The sequence below is a fragment of the Ceratina calcarata genome, unplaced genomic scaffold (genome assembly GCF_001652005.2).
Source record: "Ceratina calcarata isolate Rehan_Ccalc_2016 unplaced genomic scaffold, ASM165200v1 scaffold369.2, whole genome shotgun sequence".
In the NCBI taxonomy this organism is placed as follows: domain Eukaryota; kingdom Metazoa; phylum Arthropoda; class Insecta; order Hymenoptera; family Apidae; genus Ceratina; species Ceratina calcarata.
Window position 1 is genome coordinate 574,332 of NW_017160008.1, and position 24,637 is coordinate 598,968.

General features: G+C 44.0%; 1 protein-coding gene across 2 annotated transcripts in view; it reads left to right on the forward strand.

Moving 5' to 3' along the window:
• LOC108625752 (leucine-rich repeat-containing protein 24) overlaps positions 1-24,631 on the forward strand; it is a 150,049-nt gene extending 125,418 nt beyond the window's left edge. The window contains exons 4-7 of one of the 2 annotated variants that reach the window (XM_026814189.1): positions 14,778-15,937; positions 16,147-16,840; positions 17,332-17,807; positions 18,111-24,631. In XM_026814189.1, the coding sequence (XP_026669990.1) occupies positions 14,955-15,937; positions 16,147-16,840; positions 17,332-17,807; positions 18,111-18,180 (2,223 nt within the window). In that variant the 5' untranslated portion in view covers positions 14,778-14,954 and the 3' untranslated portion in view covers positions 18,181-24,631. Of the gene's footprint in view, positions 1-14,777; positions 15,938-16,146; positions 16,841-17,331; positions 17,837-18,110 lie in introns of both variants that reach the window. The other variant, XM_018026006.2, reaches the window with a different exon arrangement.
• Positions 24,632-24,637: the final 6 nt, after the last annotated feature.

The window sequence follows — 24,637 nt, forward strand, 5'->3', positions numbered from 1 at the left end:
TTTCTTCCAACTTTGCGCATGCACATCAAATAGTGTACATATAGCAATGCACACCAGAAAGTTAAAGAACGTAAGGAATGGGACAAGAACAAGTGAATGAAAAAATTTTAATCAAAGAAATTATTTATTATTAATCTAATAGATTTACACATATGACGTAATTATCAATTAAATCGTGACTCAAGGGTTTACTGTAAACTGTAAAGGCTCAAGCTCATGATTCATGTATCAGTCGGACAACAATGGAACCCGTTTAAAGGGGAACAATACTGGCGTTGATAATACTATCAAAGGTAATAATTCAAATTACCTATCCGATCGTGTTACCAAGGTAATCATTCGAATCAACGGATGAGTGAATGACATTTATCTAAAGACGAAGTTCCTAACAATTTTAACCAACGCCCAGGGGATACGTGAATCATCCCTTTTAGTTCTCAGTAGACAGTTACTGCTTCGATGTCGTAAACCAGCGACGGAATCGCCCTCTTCGCCTGAATTCAAAGCAGCGATCGCGAGATAATTGTCTCATTTGGGCGTCGTAATTTACTGAGAGCCAGGAAGGGAGAGCTTTTACACGAACGAGCAAATCCTTTCATTCGCGTCGCCAGGAGTCTTATGTTTCTTGGTTAAACAAATACTGTACGTCCTTAATTTTCCTTTGAGATTATGCAATGTCTGTTCGATATTAATCTGCGTTTGTGAAATTGGTACGTTCCTGTTGGGGAGTTATCAATAATTCTCACGACTCTCGAGATTCTTCCAGAATTAGAAAGTTATCCTTTGGACTGACCCGAGTTCGAAGCCATTACGGTTTCGATTACTGGGAAAAGCGAACCCGTTCGCTCTGTGGCAGGACCAGTAGGGAATATTAAATGAAGAAAATCCTCGGGACACGCGTGACGTTCGATTCTACGTGCGGGGAATATTCGGCTAACTCTGGGGACCCTCTTAAAAATTGATATCAAAACGCGATTAGGCGTGTTTCAGTGCGCAGTCGACGCTCGTCTAGTGTGCGGGTTCGTTCACCCCACGTTTGGTATTAAGCTTCAGTATTGGCAGAATGAGAGGATGGATCTAGAAACGGACCGAGAGAGATTAAAGTTAACCGCTTCACGTTATGACTTCTATTCGGTGCCTCGTAAATACCCACAATGGGATCATGATACAATGTACACTTGCAGGTCAGGTGATTTTCCTATTAAAAAATGCTGAAATCATGTATTAGAATATTAAAAGTTATACGTTAAAAATTCTCTGTGATTTGAAGAAGCGTAAATAATTTTATAAACCTTACATCTCTGTGAATATCATTTTTCCTAAAAGTTTGTAAACATGGCTTCCTATCATATTTTTCTAACTTTTCGGAGAGATCTTATGAGTCACACAACCTTAAAGAACTACTATTTACTGAAATAACATTGGAGAACAAGAAGCATGTGGTCGTGGTTATGCAAATATACAAAAGTGAGTCCAGTTTCCCTACATCCATAGTAACATGTTGCAGAGAGCACATTAAAAAAATTATAGAACACACAGTCAAATAAGATACAGAAAAATGCTATCGTTAAATAAATCTGTGCTCGCAAACATAAAATTCTCAAAAGGAGTTTATCAACTCCAGTCTCTCAATTAATTAAAGCATCTTTAAATACGAAACGTGATTTACAATTTCTCATTTATGAATTCACTTTAATAAAATATTCCTATTTCAATTCCACGGTATGTTCACGCTTGACATTTTTCTAGTGGAAACCAAACAGCAGCACGTTTCTCAACGTTCGCCTACGTTTTCCCAAGGATGTATCGAACTAATATTTCCCAAGAAAAGTTACATCAGAACGCCTGGATTTACTTTTCTGATTGATTTTCATTTAATCTTATACTCAATCGAACAGCGTAGATTGTCATTTGATGAAAATGATGATTCGTATACTTCATCTGGCTTTTAATTCTACTGAGCCAATCACACCGCGTAAATCCGCCTCGAATAACGAGATAGATCGCGAAGAGGCGTTTCTATTTCCGTGGAGAGTATATACACACCACCCGGCCGGTACTGATTGATTCAACGGAATATGGAATCACTTTTCGGTGCTGTAAAACGCGGAAGAAGATCGTGCCGAGGAAAGAGGCAGTCTTCCCTCAAACCCCTCGTGGAATTCCATCTCGAATCGCGCGTTTTTCTCTCTTACCATCAAGGATTGAATAATTCTTGCCGCCTCGCGGAAACAAATTGAACGAACCCCGCACTCTTAACTCGTCTTTTTTGGAACTGTTCCGTGGAGCTTGGAAATCCTTGTGTAAATTTCGTGAAAAGGGTCGGCTAAAGGAGGATACGAGGAGATAGTGGAGGAGGTGCAGAACCCCTCGGGACCCGAACCGGGCCATTTTTGCACGAAGCAAGAACGGCTTCCGCCCGTGCCATCGATGCCCATCCGATGTCAGCAACTTTTTCCACTTACCTCGCTTGTTCGGCACCGGTGCGAGCGCGTTCACCGGAATACGTACCCCAACGGCATATTTTTTCACACCCTACGAACTTGCGAAAACTGTGAAATATCCCCGGCCCGACCCTGCGAATAGAAACTCGGGAAACATCAGAGGATATGGCACGATCATGTGTATAACTGAATATGTATCTCAAACAATCACTTGATCTTTCTCTTGAAAAGGCTGAGAGACTTATTCAATATGAGTCACAATTTAGTGTAGGTTGCATTTATCACACTTACACTCTCGCTTAGACATACGGTTTGTCGTGTTATTTAATTAACTAATAATTAATTTTAGATTTTATAATTCTTTTTTTATGGGAATTATAGTAACGTTTGATATTTTTCTCTATTGCTTATTATGGTTGGAAACGAAAGAGGCCACGGAATTCAGCGATCGATCTACAATCGATGGTGAATCTATGAATAATTTATGTGGTAGGGATGACGCTTGCGCCATTCGATAATTTCTTATACATATCCTTCCACAATGTTTCATACACACACCGACCCAATTATTTATATAAGCGTACTTTTATTCAGTTATGAGTATAGCGTATGATCGTTCTGTAGATGAAAGTAAGGCATTTTTTCCGCGTCGCGTCTGTGACACCCTTTAACTCGGCGTTTATTCCGTCGTCGTCGTCTCCTTGGTTCGTTTCTCTCGCCTAAACGATAATTATCTCGCTCGACGCCGGGATAATTGGCGGGTATTAATAGCGGCGATTAAAGTAGCTAGCGAAACAGCGATAACGAGTGGCGGTCGGTTATGCTTTTAGCGCAGATTGCCAACCTAATTTCGTTAACTCGCGTGTCCGCGGCTATTTTCCGTGAGTCCTGGCCCGCGGAATCCTGCCTGATGGGAATCGGGATTGATCCCGATTTTCGACAGCCGCCGCGTCGCATCGCGTAGCGCGGCGAGATTTTCGGCCGACATTTAGATAATTGCGTTTTACGGCCGCGTTCCTCGCGCTGACGACCGTTCGCGTTCGTAAAATAGTGCGCTGCGGCAATATTTACAGTGACTCGTTAACATAATGGTATAATGGAATCCGCTTTGTAAACTCCCACAGCGACGACGGGGGATCCATTTTGATAATTACGTTCATTCGTTCCGGCCTCGGTCGTCGGAATATTTTCTTTTGTTTGCATCGGATTTGCCGTTGCGACTGGCTGTATGTAATAACGCAGCGCTGCGTACGCGTTTTCAAACGCGCGGTAAACAAATTCCTTCCGCGCTTGCGATTTTTTAAATCCGTTGACAAAATACAGCTTAAATTTTGCAGGTGCGCTGAAACAAGCTCCGAGACTCGGTTTTTATCAGACCAGAGTCAAGGTATTAAATGTTTTAGTGAAAATGGTGTCACGTTGCGTCAAAGCCGATTGTATTATACTCTTTGAGATTGATCTCACGGTTTTTGTCAGTTCGAGGAGTGTTAAAAGCGATATCACAGGGTTAGGTAGCCGTAATTGCGGTCACGATGAGAATCACTGAGCCACGTCGAACGAGATACCGTTTCCACGATAAGCGAGGCCAGGCATTCGCGATAGCGAGACTTAATGCACTGGAGATAACCGTAATAGCGCGAGTGAGAGAGAGAGAGAGAGAGAGATGAAGAGGTTTACAACGCAGACGGCCGAAGGGGTTAATGCCGAAAATAATGGCGCGGCTTACCGCGGTTTTACAGTACCCTCATTCATTTTTTTGTATCACATCATCGAGATTTCTTATCTTCTAGTATACAGATGTGTACACATCGAATTGTTACCCTCATTTGGAAAAGGTTCGAATCATTATAAAACAATAAAACTAAATATCTAGTCCTTGTCTCCATTAAGATAATGAATATTATTGAACTTCAAATTTGGAATTAAATACAACAATTTTTAAGTTGAATCTCTAGAACTTTATTAAGTAGTGCAGCTCTGCACGCAAGCACGTATTTCGGAAAATCTGCCTACTGTTCAATTTTGGTGGTCCTTATAACAAGTTGCTATGAGTAATTGAAATCTAATGACTAAACCAGGAGAGGAATAGGAAAGTTATAATTAGATAAATTTAGGGTGGTTGTCACTTAGTAAACTAAGTCAATAATGATAAATTAATTCATCAACCAGCAGTACAATGAACAATATAATAAATCCTGTTATAAAATACTTTATGGAAGTCTAAAAAAAACTGATTTTAAATGAAATATTTTTTCACGCTATTCACAAGTAAAACGTTAAATAGTAAAATGCTTTTTATCTCAATAAGCACAATTATTTTAGTAGTAAACTTCTTGTAAAGTGAAATTGCTTTCTCGATACTTAACGCAGTATTTGTTGCACCCTTTGCCCTTGAGGATGGTAAACACATCTTCCGGCGTCGTGGTGCTCGTTCACGGTTTACGAGCAGGGAGTGCAGATAATCCCTGGGGCTGTCTCGTCTCGTTTCGGTCTCGCGGCCAACGACTAACGGCAATTTTAGTCCCTGGTTAACTGGCCCCCGCGATAAACCCCCGTCCGCCGTTTTAACGATCGTTTCCGAGTGAGCGCAAGGGACTTCACGTCGACGTCCGGTTTTATTCCTTTTCTTCGTCGGATATTCCCCCGCCGAGAAGGGTAAACGAAGATACTCCTCACCGGAGGGAAATTTAGTTTTAACCAATGAACGACGCGAATGGCGGAATTGTCTCATCGTTTCTTGGATTACCATTTTCACCACTACGGATTCTGTAATTAAGACTACTTGTGCATATTGAAAAACTGAATTTATAGTGTCTCAGCAGCTACTTTTATTTATTATTTCGCAAATTTATAATATTGCAACGTGCTCTTATTTCCCACTGGCTCAGGTAATCGTGAACGATCAAGCTAACCAGAACGAATCACGGTGACAGCGTCGGCTAATCAATTAATCAGTGTCACCTGATCTGATAGAGAGCCAACGGGTTGATCATTCTGATCCGAATAAAACCCGAGCTTTTTTGTCTTGAAACTCCCGGGGAGTTCCCCGATATTCCTAATGGATTGCAGATGTTACGCGGTCACGGAGGAGCTCGATATTTGCCTTGATGCTTCGCCGATCCAGGACAGAGATATCATCATGAATTACCGGGGCATCGGACACGACGCAAATTAATTCTGCCGGACAGAAAGCTCGAAGCTTCGCGCAGCGTCCGGGAGCTTCCCGGTGACATAACAAAATTACGGACTCCGGCGGGTAAAAGATGGAATCGGGGAAAGGTCGGCGACTTTTGGATCGCGACTGTCTACGAGAGTTTCGCTGACACTCCGCAAACAGTGCCTCCGCACTGGGATCATGATCTCAGATTTTCTACATTTCCCTTTTTACAATTTACTCCATGTTTTCTTTTCGGTCTTACATTCCCAATTGGGTAATACGGTGAAGCTTGTGTCCAATTTTTAAAACTTGAAATTAAAAAATGAGATTAGGTAATCAATTAGAATTGGAGATAATGAAACTGATTAGATGATTTACTACTCTCTTTGTGATGATAACACAGATCATATGAATAGTAAGTAGAATAAAAACTGACAAATTCATTTCTCATCAATACGTTTTTCAGATCATTTTTATAAGGCATTATCACTTTCCTTTTACGAACAGCACATAAAAAGGTATTGTCACCCGAAAAAACCAAACACTTCCCACCATTGCCGTCGCCTAACGAGGACACCGTCGTAACGGAGTGGTTGGTGATTCAGCTCGCGGGTGGAGGTGGTTCGTAATAGCGTAATGCTTCACCGATTCACCTCCCCGGAGCGTTTCGAGACCCTTTTCGCGGTCGAACGGGACGGGCGAGTCTGTGGGAATCGTTTCGATCGATACGGTTCGACTCGCTAATTTTATGGTTCGACGGACCAGCGGGTTATGTTAAAAAGATTGCACAGTGTCACTTGTGACGAGCGCCTTTCTGTCTTTCATATTATTTATAAAGAAATTGTCATCAATTTCTCTTTCGGAATTCTATTACCGTCTGACTAGATGCGTCTTTATCTCCTGGAAAAATTGTTCCAGCAAATCTAGTGTAATTAAAATGAATGTGACTTTACGACGAGTGCGTATAAATAAATGTCAAGTGTAAAGAATCTAAATTTTGGAATATGTGCTTGACAAATTTGTTTTGAAAGAAAACGGCAGCTTCTGGTTCGAAAACTTCCGAGACTTAGCCGGGAAGATACTAGCCGGTGCAATAACTTGGGGAAGTTTTTCCAAGGATCCTCGAGGACCGCGATAAAAGAACGTTTTAAGGAGACCGTGGATAACGCGAACGCATTCTTATCTTTTCAGAAAGCCGCGCGAAGCCACGGAAGTATTTTTCGCTCGGAGGGACACGTCTTCCGGTGTAATGTTATTTTCGCTCGGAATGGACAAATTGTAACCGAATGACGAATATATTCCTGATTCATGAAGTTGTAAAATATTTTTAAGCGATTGTAAGACTGAAATAAAAACAAAGTTTAATCTTTGTGCATTTGTTCTGTACGTTAGATTGAGGATAAAAATATAAAGAATGAGAAAGGGGAGTAGATTTAATCATTTATTTATTACGACACGATTTTTGCCGGAAGGTACAAATTGAATTAGGAAGATGAATTGTCCTGATAAATCAGTAGGGTCTTTGACGCGCACACCCTAAGATTTCTCATTCGATACATTCCAAGGCCAATTCTTCTACCTTCAAGCATCACTCTCGGCCGCTTCATTTATCTTTGCGGCGTCCGGACAGCCTTAATCTCTCAGCACCTCGCGCGGTGCACGTACCCGAAGATTCATCGTGAATAATTCGGATGGGAAGGTCGGCATCGAGGATGGCTTTTCCGTGTACCAGCCAGAAATTATCGCGTCCTCTCGAAGCGGATCGATACCGAGGCAAAAGCGGTCCTCGCGCGACGTAGAAAGCTTTTCCCCCCGGAGGAAAACGGCAGGGGGACGATAACGGCCAATACGGAACTAGAAATGGACCTGTACGGGGAAACCGGATGGGTTACGTCCCGTTAGAACGGCGACCCGAATTACGATTTAATTATGCGGGAGTAGCGAACTACTAGAAATTCGAGCTTTCATCCTCTTCATCGAGTGTATCGAAACGCTTAGTGGCCGACCCCACCCAGCATCTGAAACTCGACTTCTCTGTCAATATTTCAGTCAACAACGATTACTACTTCAAATATTCTATATAACAATGACAAATATTTTATGGAGTCTCTATTTACGGAATTGTTTCTACTCTCAGCTCTGACAAGGATATTATGTGTGTACTTTCATAGAAGTCTCTGAACTACCGTGTCCAAAGTATATAAGTCCATTGGGGGTTGTTCCGTTGATAAAATGGCCAAACAGAAGTGGTGGAGCGGAAATGGATCTCCAAACGAGATCGAGTGCTCTTCGTAACAATAAATTTCTCATTTAAAGACGATTTTACGAAGTTATCGACAACTCTTTAATTTATAAGATACCACTTTTTTGAATTAAAAACTTTTTAAATGGTATCTAACATATATGAAGCGTCAAACGATTTTTGAAGTCGAAGAGAAAGGAAGTGGAAGAAGAAGTGGTACGTCGAATTTCTCGCGAGTCGCTAAACGGAGCTGAGTCATCGGAAAGAAACGAACCGGTCCCGGAAGTTATTATCGCTAAATCGGATTTCACCCGCAGAGAAAACGGAGTTTCTCGCCCTCGGGAAGTTCGTTCAAAAATTCCGGGAACAAACGACCGTCAAAGCGGATCGCGACATCGAATCGAAGCTGGATTATACTTTTCCGAACGACAATCGTTGACCCTTTCAAACTTGTTATCACTCTTTCCTCCAAATTGTCTTATACTCTGATCTATTATTTTATACATAAAGCCTAATAAATTATTTTAAAAACTTTTACATATGAATAAAAATTTGTATTATATGTTATATTATAGTTCATAAAATTAATATACATTTACAAGTTTCGAAAATTATATGATAATAGAATATTCTGTAATTTAGAATTAATAGTTGTATGGTTATTGTGGGAGGGAAGGGGTTAACGAGTTGATAAGAGGAAAACCAGATCTCGCAGGGATCTCGCCCGCGTCTGTCTTTTTTAAATACAATTCGCTCCAGCGGAGCGCAAAATTGCCGAATACCCCAGGTCGATCCGTCACGAATCGAACGAGAGGAGTTTGATCTTTAACGCCCCCTCCAAGCTTCCCCCGATTCCGTGCAGCTTTCACAAAACTTCGCTAAACACCAAAGTTTCGCTGACGTTGAACACACGAAATTCAACGAATCTCGGTAGCGGCGAAACAATTCTTGGTAATTTCGAGGTAAATCGTAATCAGAAATTTTTAAAAATTGCTTGAACACAGAAAGTCTGTAAGAGAGAGCTCAGCGATTGCGAGATAAATTCGTTTACTTTACACGCCTTCGCACATTAATCATTTAAATTTATGATATACATATAGTACATTTATGTACGTATTTCGATAAATGGTACTTTACATACATGGAGCCCGAGTTTGAACGAAGGAAGAAGAATGCGATTGCGTCTGGGTTTGAGAATATAAAGCCTGACGGAAGGGAAGGTTTCCCTCGAACTCGAGATTAGTACCCGCCGGCTTTCGGCATTGGCGTCGGAGTGATTTCAGTCGTTGCTGTTTACGCTTCTCGGCTCACCACGGACAAAAAAATCCGAGTAAACGTCGAGGAAGAACCCGCGAAGGAAGAGATTGGAAAGCTGGTAGATTCTGATGGAAACGCGGAGATTGGGATTCCCATAGTGGTGGATTATAAACACTATACTGTGTTTACCATATGTATAATGATTATTTAACAGATAAATTAATCAGATTGAAATATGAACTTATGCATGTAGTCGAGAATTAAAAATGTGTAACGTGAACACTTTAATCTTCTAAAATATGCATGAAACTTGATTATATTAAAATCTGCTCATATTATTGATGCATTATACGTTATGATGTACACTATATTATATCAAATGTACTGAATACCATCACCGTGGGTTAAACAAACGTATACGGAAATGAAGATAAAGAGCATCTGAAGGATTGGGATTCGCTATCATCCGAGAGTGGAAAGAATAAGGATAAATTTGATCCAGTCGGTTGGATTGATGAGAGAGAGGCCTCGTAGTGTTGTCCTCTTGTTCATCCAGGACATTGTACAAAAGCTGAGGAACAGAAGACTCTGATGGCCTTTTTCTCGGTAGAAGAGCCACGAACAACAGCTTCAATCGGATTGAAGCCAACTTTAACGAATGTTCGCTGCTCCGTCTCTTTTCCTTGCCTGAACTTCCGTGAACCTTTGTCGCTTCGCTACGCTAGTCCTTTGTCCAGCGACGCTTAATGTGGCCAATAACGGGCCGATGTTAATTAAATTCGTTCGTATTCCTGCTTATTGGCTCTCGTACCATTCCTCGTAAAACCTGCTTGATATCCCGCTTTCTACGCGTATAATAGATTCCACTTTATTCGCATTCCGCGAGAGAAGGGAGACGATCAAAGTATTCTTTATCGCCGTTTCAATCATTATCTACTTCCAGATGTCTGTTCTTCTATTTCGCTGTCCGACTCTCATTCCTCTATAACGAGCAACCGTTCGTTCAACTTACCGCGTTTGATTCTGCAGAAAGAACTTTTTTTTTTTTAAATTGCCAGAAAGAAATTCTTTAAAACCTGGATTTGAAGGGGAAATCGATAACGCGATTCTGCTTGAAACTAAATCTCCGTTCGATCAAATGGCTCGAATATTACTCTGACAGCCTAATTTTTTTTTTCGTTTCGACGAATACTCTCGTCGCGTCGTTGAATTCGTGTCGCGATCGGGACCATTACCTTCTCCTCTTCCATGACCGGGCAAGAAACTCGAGGGGCTGAATTCTTGGAGGCGCGGGCGCCTGAGTTTATCGGGGATGCTATCGGGAATACATCGAATTCCCATTTTTCGTCTCCCCTTTCATTTTCGCGTGAGCGGGTAACAGCCCGGAGGTCGGGGGAGGGCGAGGACTCGTCTCGCGCCACAGAAGAGAAAAAAGTAGTCGCGACGTAACGCGCGTATTTCGTATCTCGCGATTTCTTGCTCGCTTTTAAATAGTTTGAATCAGTGAAAAATATCGTACGACGTCCTGTGCGTACAATCACGTACAAGAAGGCAAAAAAATTCTTCAGAAATGAGACAGTGGAACGATCTCGGAAGCTTAAATCTGTTATTTCCCGAGTCGACTGTTTACCGTTTCTCGTTTTATTATTCCACGGTGCTTTAATTAATTACAGTATCCATTGTGAAACGAGATATGCTTCAGCTCCGAGAATTTCTCAACTCCCGTTATTCATTATGCTCGTGCCATTAACGTTCGCCAATCTTTCATTTATAAGCGTTGCATAAATAACAAAGCGAGAATTATCGTTATTCACCTTTTAACTGGATTTTCGGCCCTCGACCTTTTCGTTCAATGTTATTATTATCGTAGTAAACGTTAGCAGAATAGAACAAGCGAGTACAATGAAAAATCGATGGGTGCCAGCGGAATTCTCTCACCGTTTGAGTTAGAGAGTTCCGAATCCCGGCGCTGGCAGTTCGGTTCTACGAATTCTACGGTGTGCGTTTCTCGTACCGCGCCTCCCCCATTTGTTTATTCGCCCCAAACGGCCCATGGAGATAGAACACCCGGCAACGGAAGCTTTCCCCTGACACGTATTTCGGTTAAGCTCGTTCGAGAGCCAGGAACGTGCTGCTACGAGGGAATCTTTTTTTCTTATCGGAATCGGAAAACCGATACGCAGATAGAAAACGAAAATTCCACTACTCGTTTTAATCACGAAGGATAAAGTCTCTCACATTGACCGTTAACACAGCTTTCTGACAGTTGCAACTGTTCATAAGCCTTATAAAATGTACAGTCACGCGAGGTGGTATAAGAACATCCATAATTCAACTAGAACGATTCAATAAATGGACGTATAAAAAGAAGTTCTTGATATTAAACCTCAACCTTTTATAAATATTGATGAGGTAATTATCGACGAAGGAGTAGTTTACAGTTTATATTAAACATATTTTAATTAATAGGTATTGCATAAAATTTTACACCAAAAAGGCAAAAAAGAACCAGAAAACTGCTTTATAGAATTGATTATTTATATATTTTAGAAAAAGTCATAAAAAATTTTAAGAAATATAATGTACTGAAAATAAACAAGTCATTTTTACACTCTTGGTAGTGTTAAGTTTACTTTTATCATTTTTACTTTTTTGTAATTCTTATTTTATTCTATGACGATGAAACCAAGAACGTCGCATGTCTCGTTAATTTTCCTCTGGGCTCGGAAATTTGAAGAAGAACGACAGGGTTAAGTACACCGTGGCGATGATACTGTACCGGAATTGACGTACGGCGTTCATATTAATAATTAATCGTCCGATCCGGCGGCACATTTTGAACGGGGCGCATCGAAGCGCATACTAATCGACCCATCACGGGCCGTGTCGACGTCAAACCAGGGGCACGTCGATTCAGCCTTCTATCGGCTCACGACGGCGGCATCGCGAGAGAGATATACTTTGTACTTAGGTAGATGTGCGCGTTGGAAATTACTGCCACGATAGTCGCGTCATTAATTCTAAGACACCGCAGCACCGTATCCAGTCCTTTACAAGGAGATCCCTCGTCCTCGATCCGCGTCGTCGATCGTAAAAGGCGTCGGGACTCGTAAACCTCGCGAACGAACGGCCGTCGTAATCGATTCATCACCGTCGCACGATATCGCCCGCTTCCATTTCGCGTTAAATGTTTTATTAAAGGGATGATGGAAAAGTGGCTCGGCTTTGATTAGTCAATTTATATTTAGTCACGTGCCTCGAGATTATTAACGGAAACAGGGATTAGATACTTAATATAAAGTGCACAGATGATGAGAGCATTTAAGAAAAAGTGGAATACAATTTGTTGATTATTCGTGAAAAACCGGATTTCGCGCTTGGTTGTTTCGAACCGAGAAAATCCCGCCCACGCAATTCGTGGAGCCACTTCGGGATGCGACGAAGGTACTGTTTCGAGGCATGAGCCGTTGCGAATTGCCGACGGTAGCCGAACGATAGAGACAACGCCGCAAGAGAGGTTCGAGGTATACGAGAGGGTAACCTCGTTCCTGTGGAATAGCATCGGCTGCCATGTTACATCGAATTCAATCTCCGGCCGAGAGAGAAAGCCTCGGCAACCTCGAAACCCACCCGGACGAGGCCGGATTATCCAGTCGAATTCGCAAAACAGCAGCGCGGCTCCGTCTGCCCCTTCCCTCGCCGACTCGCTCGTAAAAGCCGCGATCAGAGATCTGCGAGGAGGACTCCCGGGTTCTCTCCCGGGCGTGTTTTATGGAAAAATCTGACCCGCATTGGCTACGGAAGAACTTGGGAAATCTTGCTGCTGGGATGGGAGATCGGGGGGGGGGGGAGTCGGGGACGAGGGAGGCTTCGCCGAGAGTGGGAAAATGTGTTAGCCAGAGGAGGAGTTTCAAAAGTGGAGCGGGCTGAAAAAGGAGTAGCAGGCTGGTACCTCGTATCGCGTCGCCGGAGAAAACTTGTCGCATAAACGAGAAGTTAATCCTTTTAGAAACTGTTTTTCGACCTTTGATATGCTCGGCCCGCCGCCGTCCTGTTCCGCCGTTTTCCAGTTTCGCACGAAGGAGTCTTACTCCTAAAGCGAATATTGTGGCGAGACCTCGAAATTTCGGAGATCGTATCTTAAAGTAGATGAGATTCTTTCTTTTTTTCAAATTTCTGGTTGCCTCTACAAGATTCATGCACATACATTACACTTGATTCGATGGTTTAATAAGATATAAAAGTTTAATATATACAATATCGCTGAGAATATTATTTGGTCAACTATTGTGATGGCACTTGAGAAACTGCTAGACGAAAGTAAAAAGAACGAAATGGAGGTGTCATGAAGTTGACGAGCTAAGGAAGGACTCGCAGATGGCACGAGAGATCTAGAACGGATAATAAATTCCATGGAATGGGAAACAGAGAGGGAAACGCGTTTGCATTTACCTCGAAGACGTCGGATCCCGAGAAGAAACACTCCTCGTGGCGACGTAGCGTCAGCCGATATCAGGATATCGGAATATCGAGCGCGGCCCGACGTGGCACGGCGCGTTGCAAACCCCCAAACCCCACGGTTTTTCATGGCTTTATTCCAACGCGACTCTTCTACGTTTCCCACCGGTGCAAAAGGAGACAGGCCTTGAGGATATTGCCTGCTCGACATTTCGAATCCAATATCCACTATCGCCACTCTTTTTGCCTCAAGCCGCGATCCTGATGACGTTCCTCGCCACGTGTTAAAACCACCTCGCTTTCCTCGTCCAGAATTAAAAATACGCGCTACGTTCCACTCGTTCCGAACACGTTTACTTTTAACGATCCGCATTTGTGATATCACAATTTCGTTCGGCAACGTGCCTGCAACTACTGTTAGAAAATTGATGATCTTATTTGTTTTACGAACGATTCTCGTTTTCTCTTTTGCGAATAAACCCATTACTTTTGCATTGAACAAAATCAACGAGCACCGACGCGGAATTACGAGATGGCAAATGGAGTTAGATCGTTGCCAGGAAATAAAGCTTTAATGGAATCTTCTGACCCCATTTTTCGGGCGTTCGTTGCAAACTATAAATTTTGCACGATGATGAACGCGCTAACCTCATCGCTTTAGAGCCCGACGTATACACAGTGAACGCGTGCACGTATACAAGCGTGCATTTACGAAGAGTCGGGTGCACATGGTTCTGCCTAAAAGGGAACGCGGCCACCGGTTATGAAGATACGGAAATCTTGTCGAGGGCCAAGTTGCGAAACAGCTTTCGGGGAAACGTCGATGAAAAAGAATACCGCCTCTCGTGATGGAATTTTTTTAAGCGGCTCCGAAATTGCCCTCGTCTCATGCGGATTAGTTTTTACAGCCAAAGCCGTCTCTCCGGTTAAATTTCAGCAGTGAGTCTTTGGAAAACGTTTTTACGAGCTTTTTCATATCTACGTGAGAGGGAGCTCTCCTTAAATACGTGATGAATTCATTCTTGTTTGCATGCGCAGCATTCCACTGCGTAGTGAACAATGTAAATTTATTCAATTGAACTGACCACTCGCATTATCCGTTTCGCATTCGATTCTACCGATTCAATCTTGCCCAAAATTGAATCTTGTAAGCTTGCCCTTTACCATTCCGAAAACAGAGCGGAAAGTTTCATTGGTTTCGTTGGTTGTTTTGTTTCAGAGTGACTCGCGAGTACAAAACCATCCGGCCACGAAACGAACCGCGCCCAAACGACGGGAAGATGTTCCCGGGAACTCGTACCAGGGACGATCGAAGGAGCAGATAAAAGCGGAGCGGAACGAGGCAAACATGAGATAGAAACGAAACGGTAGAGGTGATCGAACGAGCGGAGACACCATGTGCTCGAGCCTGCGAGCCTGGTGGTGGAGAGGGCCGCTGCTCGGCACGATGATAATGTTATCGTGGACGTGGTTGGCAGAGGGTTGCCCGAGCATGTGCACGTGCAAATGGAAGGGCGGCAAAGAGTGGGTGGAGTGCGCGAACCGAGACCTGAAGGGACTGCCCCAGGGCGCCCGCGAGGAGACGCAGGTGTTAGATCTGTCGAACAATCATCTAGTCAGCCTGCCCTCGGATTGCTTTCACGCGCTCGGTCTGATCAATCTTCAACGCCTCTATCTGGCCAGATCGCACATCAGTCGCATAGCGCCGACCGCGTTCGTGGGCCTCGTGGGTCTGGTCGAGTTGGATCTATCCGAGAATCTAATCGAAGAGATACCCAGCGAGACGTTCCCCTCGTACTCGAACCTGATGAAGCTTCTGTTGAACGGGAATCCCATACGGGAGATTCGTCGCGGATCGTTCCAGCATCTGCCGCACCTGACCAATCTGGAATTGAGCCAGTGCCGGTTGGAAACGATCGAGCAGCACGCGTTCGAGGGGCTTCAGTTGCTGGAGTGGCTGAGACTCGACGGGAATCGGTTGACCCGCGTGCCGGAGCTCACGTTGCCTCTCGGCGGAAGTCTTCGAGGTCTTACGTTGCACAACAATCCTTGGCTATGTGACTGCCGTCTGCGGGCCACGCAAGCCTGGCTAAAGGAATCCGCCCCCGCGGCTCCTCAGGAGTCGGAACCCGTCTGCGACGCACCTCCAAAACTCCGGGGGAAACAGATCAAGGTGGTGAAGATGGACGAGCTAGCCTGTTTGCCGCAGGTCGAGCTTCAGGAACGGATAGAGGCGTACGAAGGTGACAACGTCACCCTGAAGTGCGACGTCTACGCTGTGCCCGCTGCCAAGCTCACGTGGTGGTTCAACGGCGAGCCGTGCGAACTTCAGAACGAGAACGACTCGCTGTCCGTCGTTTCGTCCACGATCTTTCCTCGGTGATTATATTCTTTTATCTCGTCAAATACCGTTTCAAAAGTACTATTAAATGATAGAGATACTTTCTTGCCAAGACAATATTTGAATAATATGTAACTCTATTATAAATTCTATGTTTCAAAAATAACTATCGCAATTTTCACTTTCTGTAAATCTACCCGGGGAAAGTTAATTAGAATCAAGAGGATATCTCAATTATTTATTACAGATATGTCTACAGACAGCGAGGCGGAGTGAATATGAGCAGTACTTTGCTACTCTATTCCGTCGAATCCTTGAACGAAGGCATTTACACGTGCGTAGCTGAGAACGGAGCAGGAGCCGTGCAGGCAAATCTGTCTCTCCGGATCCAGTTTCAAGAGAAGGTTACCGTGGAGCCTCCGAACGATAACTCGAGATCAGGATACGTGGTGGCAATAGCAGCTGGCGCTTTGGTGGGCACCCTTTTCGCGCTGGCCTCCCTGATCGGAAGCATAGTGTTCTGCATGCGCAAACGACGCCGCGATCGCAAGAGAAATTCGAAGGTTCTCGTTTCGCAAAACAAATCTGTGATGCCGATCACCAAAGACACCACGACGAGCTTGCCTTGTCGGAAGGGTAACGGGAGCTTGATCGGGTTAGATCAACAGATTGTGTCGTACACGGAGAGAGAGTTAAACAGAGCCGCGACTCTGGAGCGAAGAGAACATAGGACGGTGGAGGAACCGTATTGCAGCCCGGTGTCCAAGTATCTGACGGAACCCGATCTGATAAACGAAGTCCCAGAGACGACGGACGTCGGATACGGGCAACTGTATCGGCATCAACCCGGCGAGAGACAGATTCTCGAATACGATTCGGGATACCCGTTGCAACCCGACCTGCGCCCCTCGAACATCCCGCAGCTGAGCTATCTCGATCGCGTAAGGGTTGATTCACTTATTCCTAATACAATAGTCATTGTCGTTTGTATCACACTTTGGAAATCTCTGCTTTGTGATGAATTTACCAACGCATGGCCACTATCGTATATTTCATTCGTTACAAGTCTTACATTACTTAGAAAAATTATGGCATTACGAAATTTATGTTGAAAATTGCCCAAGTTTCGAAGATGATTACTCAGGAACAAATTATAGTAGAACGATAATTCTTCTTTTAACTTAAAGCTTAAAATCTCTACTTCAAAATACTGTTTAGAGTTTTTTAATTTGATACAACATTACGATAGACAATACTAGTATCTAAGGGCATGATTAAAATTAAAAAATTAGCGAAGTTTCAAGACATAATAGCCAATTTGGACTGATTCTCTATTAGGAAATTTACCTATTGATCAATTTCTTTTTTATTCGTTTATTCAATTTCTGAAGACATGCCATAATTCCTGGTTATTTCTAATTTATCATATCAGGATGGATATCCGCTTAACTTTGGCCTACCAAAGATCCCGTACAGTGCCGCGAGTACGTTGCCACGGCTAAGACAGAGAATGCCAGTGGAGGGTTCCGCGGTCGCGCCACCAGCCAGGTACTCCAGAGAAGCGGAGTTCCTCGCCAGGTCGCCGGGATACGATCCGGTGTTGCCAAGGACCGACACCAGGTACACTGCCGAGGGCTACCCGTATCCTGCCCAACAACAGCCTCAACCGATCCAGCCGGTCGAGCAACCGCTTCAACAGCAGCTGCCATCCGTTTCGCCGGTATCACCGGTGGCCGTTTTCCCCGAGGTGCCCTTCATCCCTTCGCCGCCCGCTGCCTACAGGGGTGAGACCACTCCCTTGTCGCCGAGGTCCTTGCTCAGCAAAACTGCTCGCGAAGCTGCCGCTGCGGCGGCGGCTAGAGCCGAGGATCTTCAGCCGCCTCATCACCCGGAAAGTCCCGACGAAGGGTACGTCGGCGATGCGATGGACGTTTAAGGTATTTGGAGTTACAAGTTTAATTTCCGGTGGTAGATATCTCATTCGTACTCTCTCTATTTAACACAACGCGGTTTTTATAATAAATTATATTTAATTCTAAATAAATGAAGTATTGAAATTTGATTCTACTACATGAGTAAAATACAAGCAGTTTAGATAATATTTCTAAAGCGATTCAAAAGTAGTGAAAAAGCATTAAACTTGTATTCTTCCGCAACTCACGTCTTCGATGTAAATGGTGTTACAAGGAAATCTTGCTGTTCGTGTTTAAGGGGCTGGGATCGTCCGATTTCGGTGGTTTCCGAGAGAAATCCAAATGCATCATTCTCGTTCCCGAGCTAAGAGTACGTAGAACCGAGCAGAGAAGAAAAGGTGGATCAATCCGTGTACGCGGAATGAGGAAACTGTCGGGTCTCGTACATCGGGACAAATTAATCCAAGGAAAACACGATTGGCAGAACAAGAAGCTCCGGGGACAGAGCAGTGACGTCGCCGTCGACGACGTCGTCTTCCGGAGAGAATAGATATCAGACGTCGTCGGCTGCGGCTAAAGTGCCGGTTGAGCGGGAACAAAAGGTGGTCGTGGCAATGGAGACGTCGTAATGGATTAATCAGGTGCGAGGTTTCCCGGATGTTCCGAATCACGTGTCTACGGATAATAATTTCTTGTCAGAGCCAGGATTCTGGCTTGTTCGAACAGCGGACAGCGTCGCTAATCAAATTCTGTTTTCCTCGTGAAAGAGGATGAAACGTCAGCGGGCGAGGACTGTTTTCCGAGAATCATATTCCGCGGGGAGTGTTTTCTGGCTGGAAAATAAATTTATTCGAGAAACTCGCGCGGAAAATTCGCGCGACTCGTTCGGAATCGAAGAACGCGAGGAGAGAACAAAACGGGATTATTTTTCGACGAATCAGCCCGGTCGGGATCTGTCCGTGACTGCGGCGGGGAATTTTCGCGTGCTTCCGGGAATCGGGTGTCTCGTGGGCCGCCACCCCTTGGCCTGGCCTGGTGGAATTCCCTGAAATACGTGGACGGTGCGCGCCGGGGCTGGAGGAATCGAATTTTCGGAGAGCTTACCGTACAGTCGTTGTGCGCGAACAAGCGGCCGGGTATTTTCAAAAAACGCCACGTGAATCGCAGCGAAATCGATTCGTCCAACGACCGGCCGGCCGGAAGAACGGTACGTATTATCGTGATCCGTCATTGCGGCCCTCCGCGACGATGTTAGCTGAAAATTTTGGTCACGGTAACTAACATTCCTGAAATTAACTGTGCAACGTTTGCGCTCCGAACTTTGCCGGAAGTTATGCGTTTGACGGCAAGGATTCTTGGTGGAATAGTTAAGGAGAATATGTACCATGTGCGTGTGTATGTATATATTCATGGAATAGTTGCGACGAGTGTTACGGAAGTTTAAGTTAAAAAGTGCGAGAACCGTGAAACGACGAACGACGGTGCGCGCGAGGCTATTCCTTTGTCGACAGAGGCGAATCGCGGCGCGAATCAATAAACAATTGGATGCAAATGTGCTGATTACGAACTCGTCCCGTACGCGAGAGTGCAAAGTGCAAGGGAAGTCTGGAGACAAGGAAAGCAAAAGAAGAGGAGGAGGGAGTAACGAGAATATAGCCTTGATTACGAGTCTAGCCCGACGTCTGCTCAAACTCGTACGCATCCTTCAAGGAATTTTCCCGTTGGTCACGCTCTAAATTGTTCCCTCGATCACTTACCTTCTAGGCTAACCAATTATATCGTTAATTCAAGTTTACTGCTCGTCGATTTCGAGAAGGGAAGAGCGAACCGGCTCCCCGGTTCGCGCCTGGAAAGTTTCAACGTACAGGTTGTAGCAATTCTGCCGTAGCGATAATAACACGTTTAAACTCGGTGTTTAAGACTGGTGAACTGTGAACCCGCGAGATTACGAGTTACCAGCCCGATGTACAGGATACAAAGTTACTTAATATGTAAATTCGTCACGCCAATTCTCACCCACACGTACACACACGTAACACACGGCCGGGAGAATACGGTGTACGTACATAACAATAAAGAGAACACCATTCGCCTGGCGTTTGGCTGCGCATTCACCATAAAAAGGTACATTCGCGAATTTTAATCGCCAAATCTTACAAACAGGATGGGAACAATTCGCGTGGAGATTCGCAAACGTTCGCGATTCTTGCAATTATTTTTCCACAAATTGCTGCCGCGTTTTTATCGTGAAAACTGAAAAACTTGAGAGCAGAATGTACGAACAAGTGGTTCTAAAAAAAAGCTACAGCTTTTACTGTTCCCGAGCGCTGGTGGATGCGCACCTATAGGGCAGCGAATTACGGTAAGTGGATGGGGAAGTGTGCCGAACACTGGGAATGGGAGAGCATGGCTCGAACAATCGAAATTCGAACGGATCCCGAAAGATCGCGAACGCAGCTGACCGGCGCAGCCCGGCGTTCCGCATTGCCGATCATCGACCGATTTACGGCCGAACAATGTTTGCTTTACGGTCTGCCTAGAATCGAACCTCGCTCTCGCTCGTCCATTAGAGGTAGCTCAGGAGAGTTCCCAAAATGGAGCCACGAGACCAACCCGTGTCCGCATCCTTCCGCGCTCGAATCGTTGTGGTCCCTCGAATTATTTTGTTCGACGAGATTCTTATATCCGAATCGTGACACTTAAGTTTGAGCCACGTTCTACAGGGTATCATAAAGGTCCGTCGAGACGGAGGCTGGAAATATTTGAACGATTTTTCAATGACAATAGAACAATATTTTGGGATCAATTATCGCGCAAGTATCGACAGAAACATTCTCCTCTTCGTTAGTTTCCTTACTTCGGTAAACTGATGAGAAAAGTAACCGACGACATGAACTAGGAACAAACATCGATTTTCAACCTCCGTTTCGACGTTCAGGGCGAGTTAGTCCACGATTAAGACGATTTACCGTCAATGGAATCGCGTTTTCAACTCTCCAGGCCCATTCTTCTCTCCTTCGGAACGCCTCTGACTCGCAGTTTTATCGTACGTTCATCGACTCGACGAGCGATCGCGAATAGTGAGACGCAATCCGATGAAAGGTTCGAAAAGAGAATTCGTTGGCAATAACTCAAAATCTGTAGCCCGTGTACGCGCGCGATGCACGCAATAAAATTTTCCGTGGGGGGGTGGAAAAAAAATCGCCGCTGCCCGGCCACGGACGCGTCGTAATTCACCGCGCTCCGCTTTTTTGAGTTATGACGCGGTCCAGATTATTTGGCACGCCTCGCGTAGAATTAGTTTTACGATCCCTTCCACCCCACTGGGAGTTTCGTTTTTAGTTTTTACGTCGATACATTGAGAACACTGCGTCCACTCGTAGTATTTTCTTTTGTTTTTTCAAATTTTTCACTCCTCCACGCACGCCGGAGACTCTTGTCGCGTGTACTCGCCGGATTTTTTAATTTCGACGTTCGCGCGCGGTGGCTCTGTTGCAACCGACGGGGTCGAGACTTTTCACAGTAAAACCCGAACTCGCTTCGATAATCGATAAGCTAACTTATTTTCCGGGATTCGTAACGTAACGATCAAAGATGAGAAAAACGTTCGTTTTTCTTACTTGCGAATAAAATGAACGTTTATTTGCTTCTATTTAGCACGGTTTTATCTTTATTTATTTTTCGTATCGCACCGATGCTTTCGATTATCCTCCTTTCGTGTTTTAGATTATTTTGTGTTTAATAAAATACTTAACGATCTTTGAAGTTTGTATGCGGAATGTAAAATGTATGAAAATAAATGCGTTTGCAGTGTTTAATATCTAGCATTTTGAAAATAGTATTTGTTTCGTCATGGAGATACAAACCATAAAATTACGTGATAAAGAACAATATATTTGACAAGAGTCGATGATAAAAAATAGAAAACCGTCGTTCAAGCCAAGTTTCATAATCTCTCGGTCTGTACGCGATGGAACAGGATATTTTCGCGCGGCGAGCTTTGCCGAGAAAATATTGAAGCTTCGCATACGTTCGCAATTTTTTCGCCTCCTCGCAGCGAACAACAGGTGGCCGGAAACTCATCTCGAATGTCCAGCCACGGAGTTCTCATCTTCATGGGCAGGGACACCGCCTATACACCCTCTTCCGAATCTCCGATGACGAGGTTTAAACGAGTTACGGGAGCAAGACACTGGCGGACACACGGGGAACGTGCTCGAACGTACAACTGCAGCTCGTGCGCTAAAACTAGCTGAATCCCCGTGAATCCTCAGGGAATTGGGCGAGCGAACCTCGGCACTCGGCACAGGGCCTTCCGGTTGAAAGGGATGCGTGCCACGAAATCGCATCGCAACCAGTCTTTCTTTTCCGTGCTTTCGAAACGAGTCTGCTGGATCGGTGGGCTGAAAGGGGGTTTGTACAACGAGGATAATCACTGTTTGCAGTACAACGACCGTTTTGTCCGCGTGACGAGAATCGAAGCGCGTTTCGCGCGTTCGAATACGTGCTGCAACGATTCGCCGCGCCGCCGAGCTTTATTCACTGTCGCCGGGTCTTTTGATGATCCCTGTTATTCCCTGACGCGACATATGTACACTCGATGTTTCACTTTGATTTTTCCATTCGCCAATTTTATTCTCCTGTATTTACCTTCTACAAAACATTTGAAGCAGTTGAATCTCTATAGAACACTTGCATGGTTGGCTCCTTCATGGTTGGCTCCTTTATGGTAGCTTTGGTCTTTCAGTCATCCATCGAAGGATCAATAATTAAAGAGATCATTTAAAAAAATCGTTTCGTTTATCGTATCAGTACAGGCGAGGTATAATCTGTGGTATTCATTTTTCGCACTACTTCAGCAAAGACAAAAACGTCCTTGAATTTGGAATAAATACCAATACACGCATGAAACTCCCGAAGTTGACCGATTTACCAATTTAGACATCCAGCTGACAAGCGTTTTTTCCAGGCAGATAACTGGGTCATTCTGTCAGCAGTTGCACCCAAATTTTAGAAACTGTACTTCCGGACGAATTAATATATCGGAATAAATCCGAAACGATTTTTCTCGTCTTGACTTCCTCTGTAAACTAATAAGGTTTTCAATAAAAAGATTCAGTGTTCTTGTATTGATAAATTTATAACGAAACAGTATATTTTAATGAGAATTAGACATTTTTCCATTTGACTGTAGTTATAATGAAATTCGTGGCAAAATAGAGGATCCGAGTTATTGCGAGGAGTATTTTCCACTAACATAAAATTTACAACCTGAATTAGAGACCACAGAACTGCTATGTAACGAGACCTATATCCTCTCGAGACTGGATTAACGACGACATCCTTTAAGCAAGGCCTACACTCCGCAGTATTACACCGTAACATAAGTTTGCGCTATTTAGGCCCCGCAATATCACATTATAGAAGCGAGTTCAAATTCAAAATTACCTCGCTTCTGTTAACCAAATTTTTTTTTCTATTTTATCCAACTATGTGTAATACTTCGTTAATATTTAAATTCCAAATAATTGAAAATTTTATTCTCGCACAACATGGAACATGTCATTTTCTAAATCACAATAACAGTGGAGCCATCATCATCGCATATTTTCATCATTAAATGGTTACACGATGCTTTGAAAACGCGTAATGGGAACGATTATCACGTTGTCGCTTTAACGCAGAGCGTAACGAGCGTTGACGACGCTCCGTCGACCAGCTCGGACAGCGAATAATGAATCGTCGCGAATCAATGATTCATTATTTTTAACAATCAGTCGCTCGTCCGCGTACATAGTTTAACGGGCGGCGCACAAAGGATTCCGAGTAACGGCGGATCGACCGAATATTTCCGACGCCGCGCGCTTGTACGCGTCCGGCGACGACGATTAACGACAGGTTATGAACGCCGCCAACGGACCGTGATAATTATTAGCCGGTATAAGCGATGGTTATTGGCGCGCGACGATTTAATTATTTGACGCTAATGCGGTTCCACGTTTTAACGATGCGACGCCCAGTCCGTGTCCGGCCTTCATTCGTTTCCTCCGCACGATTTTAACAAGCTCGCTGTTCCCAAATGATTTTGCCTTATCATTTGTCCTCAACAAATTAGATCGACACGTGAAGTAAACCGAACTGATCTCATCGGATATTTTTGATAGAATCATGAATTTTAATCATGCTTTTTAAATTCGTCAGCAACGTACTTCACTTGTAACGGCATCGCTATTTCTAGTTTCGTCTCGTCTCGAATTTCCGTTTTAATTGGAACAATTATAACTGAAATTGACATCGGTCTGGTCCAGTAGAAGTCCGACGACGAGACCCGTGACTGTCGAACAAATTAATACGAAACCCATCCTGGTCAGGTGTAACGTGGCTAATTTCTCTCGGATAGCTCGAATCAAATTAAGCTATGGCCGACGCGATATAGGACACGTTGTAATTACGATGATTGGAATTTAATCGATCACTCGTATCCTGGGTATGTAGATCCAAGATCAGTTTCAAAGCGGTGCTGATAACGTCGTTTATCCGTCCCTCCTGATCCGCAACCTATAACTAAATCAGGAAAACTATCGGGAAGCGTGAAACTTGCGAAACCGTTTGGACAGTCATAGCGAGTCTCACGTAATTTATCAGTTACGTCATCCAGTCGGATAAATCACGAGTCAGTCATCAATATCGGTTATCAAATCCTTAAGGTTGTATGAACTCTTACATAAAAACAATGACAAACCATTGAAATTTTAACAGTTACTAGATATTACATTAATGTAATATTGTACAAAATTTTAGAAATCTCACGAGCCTATTAAGAAT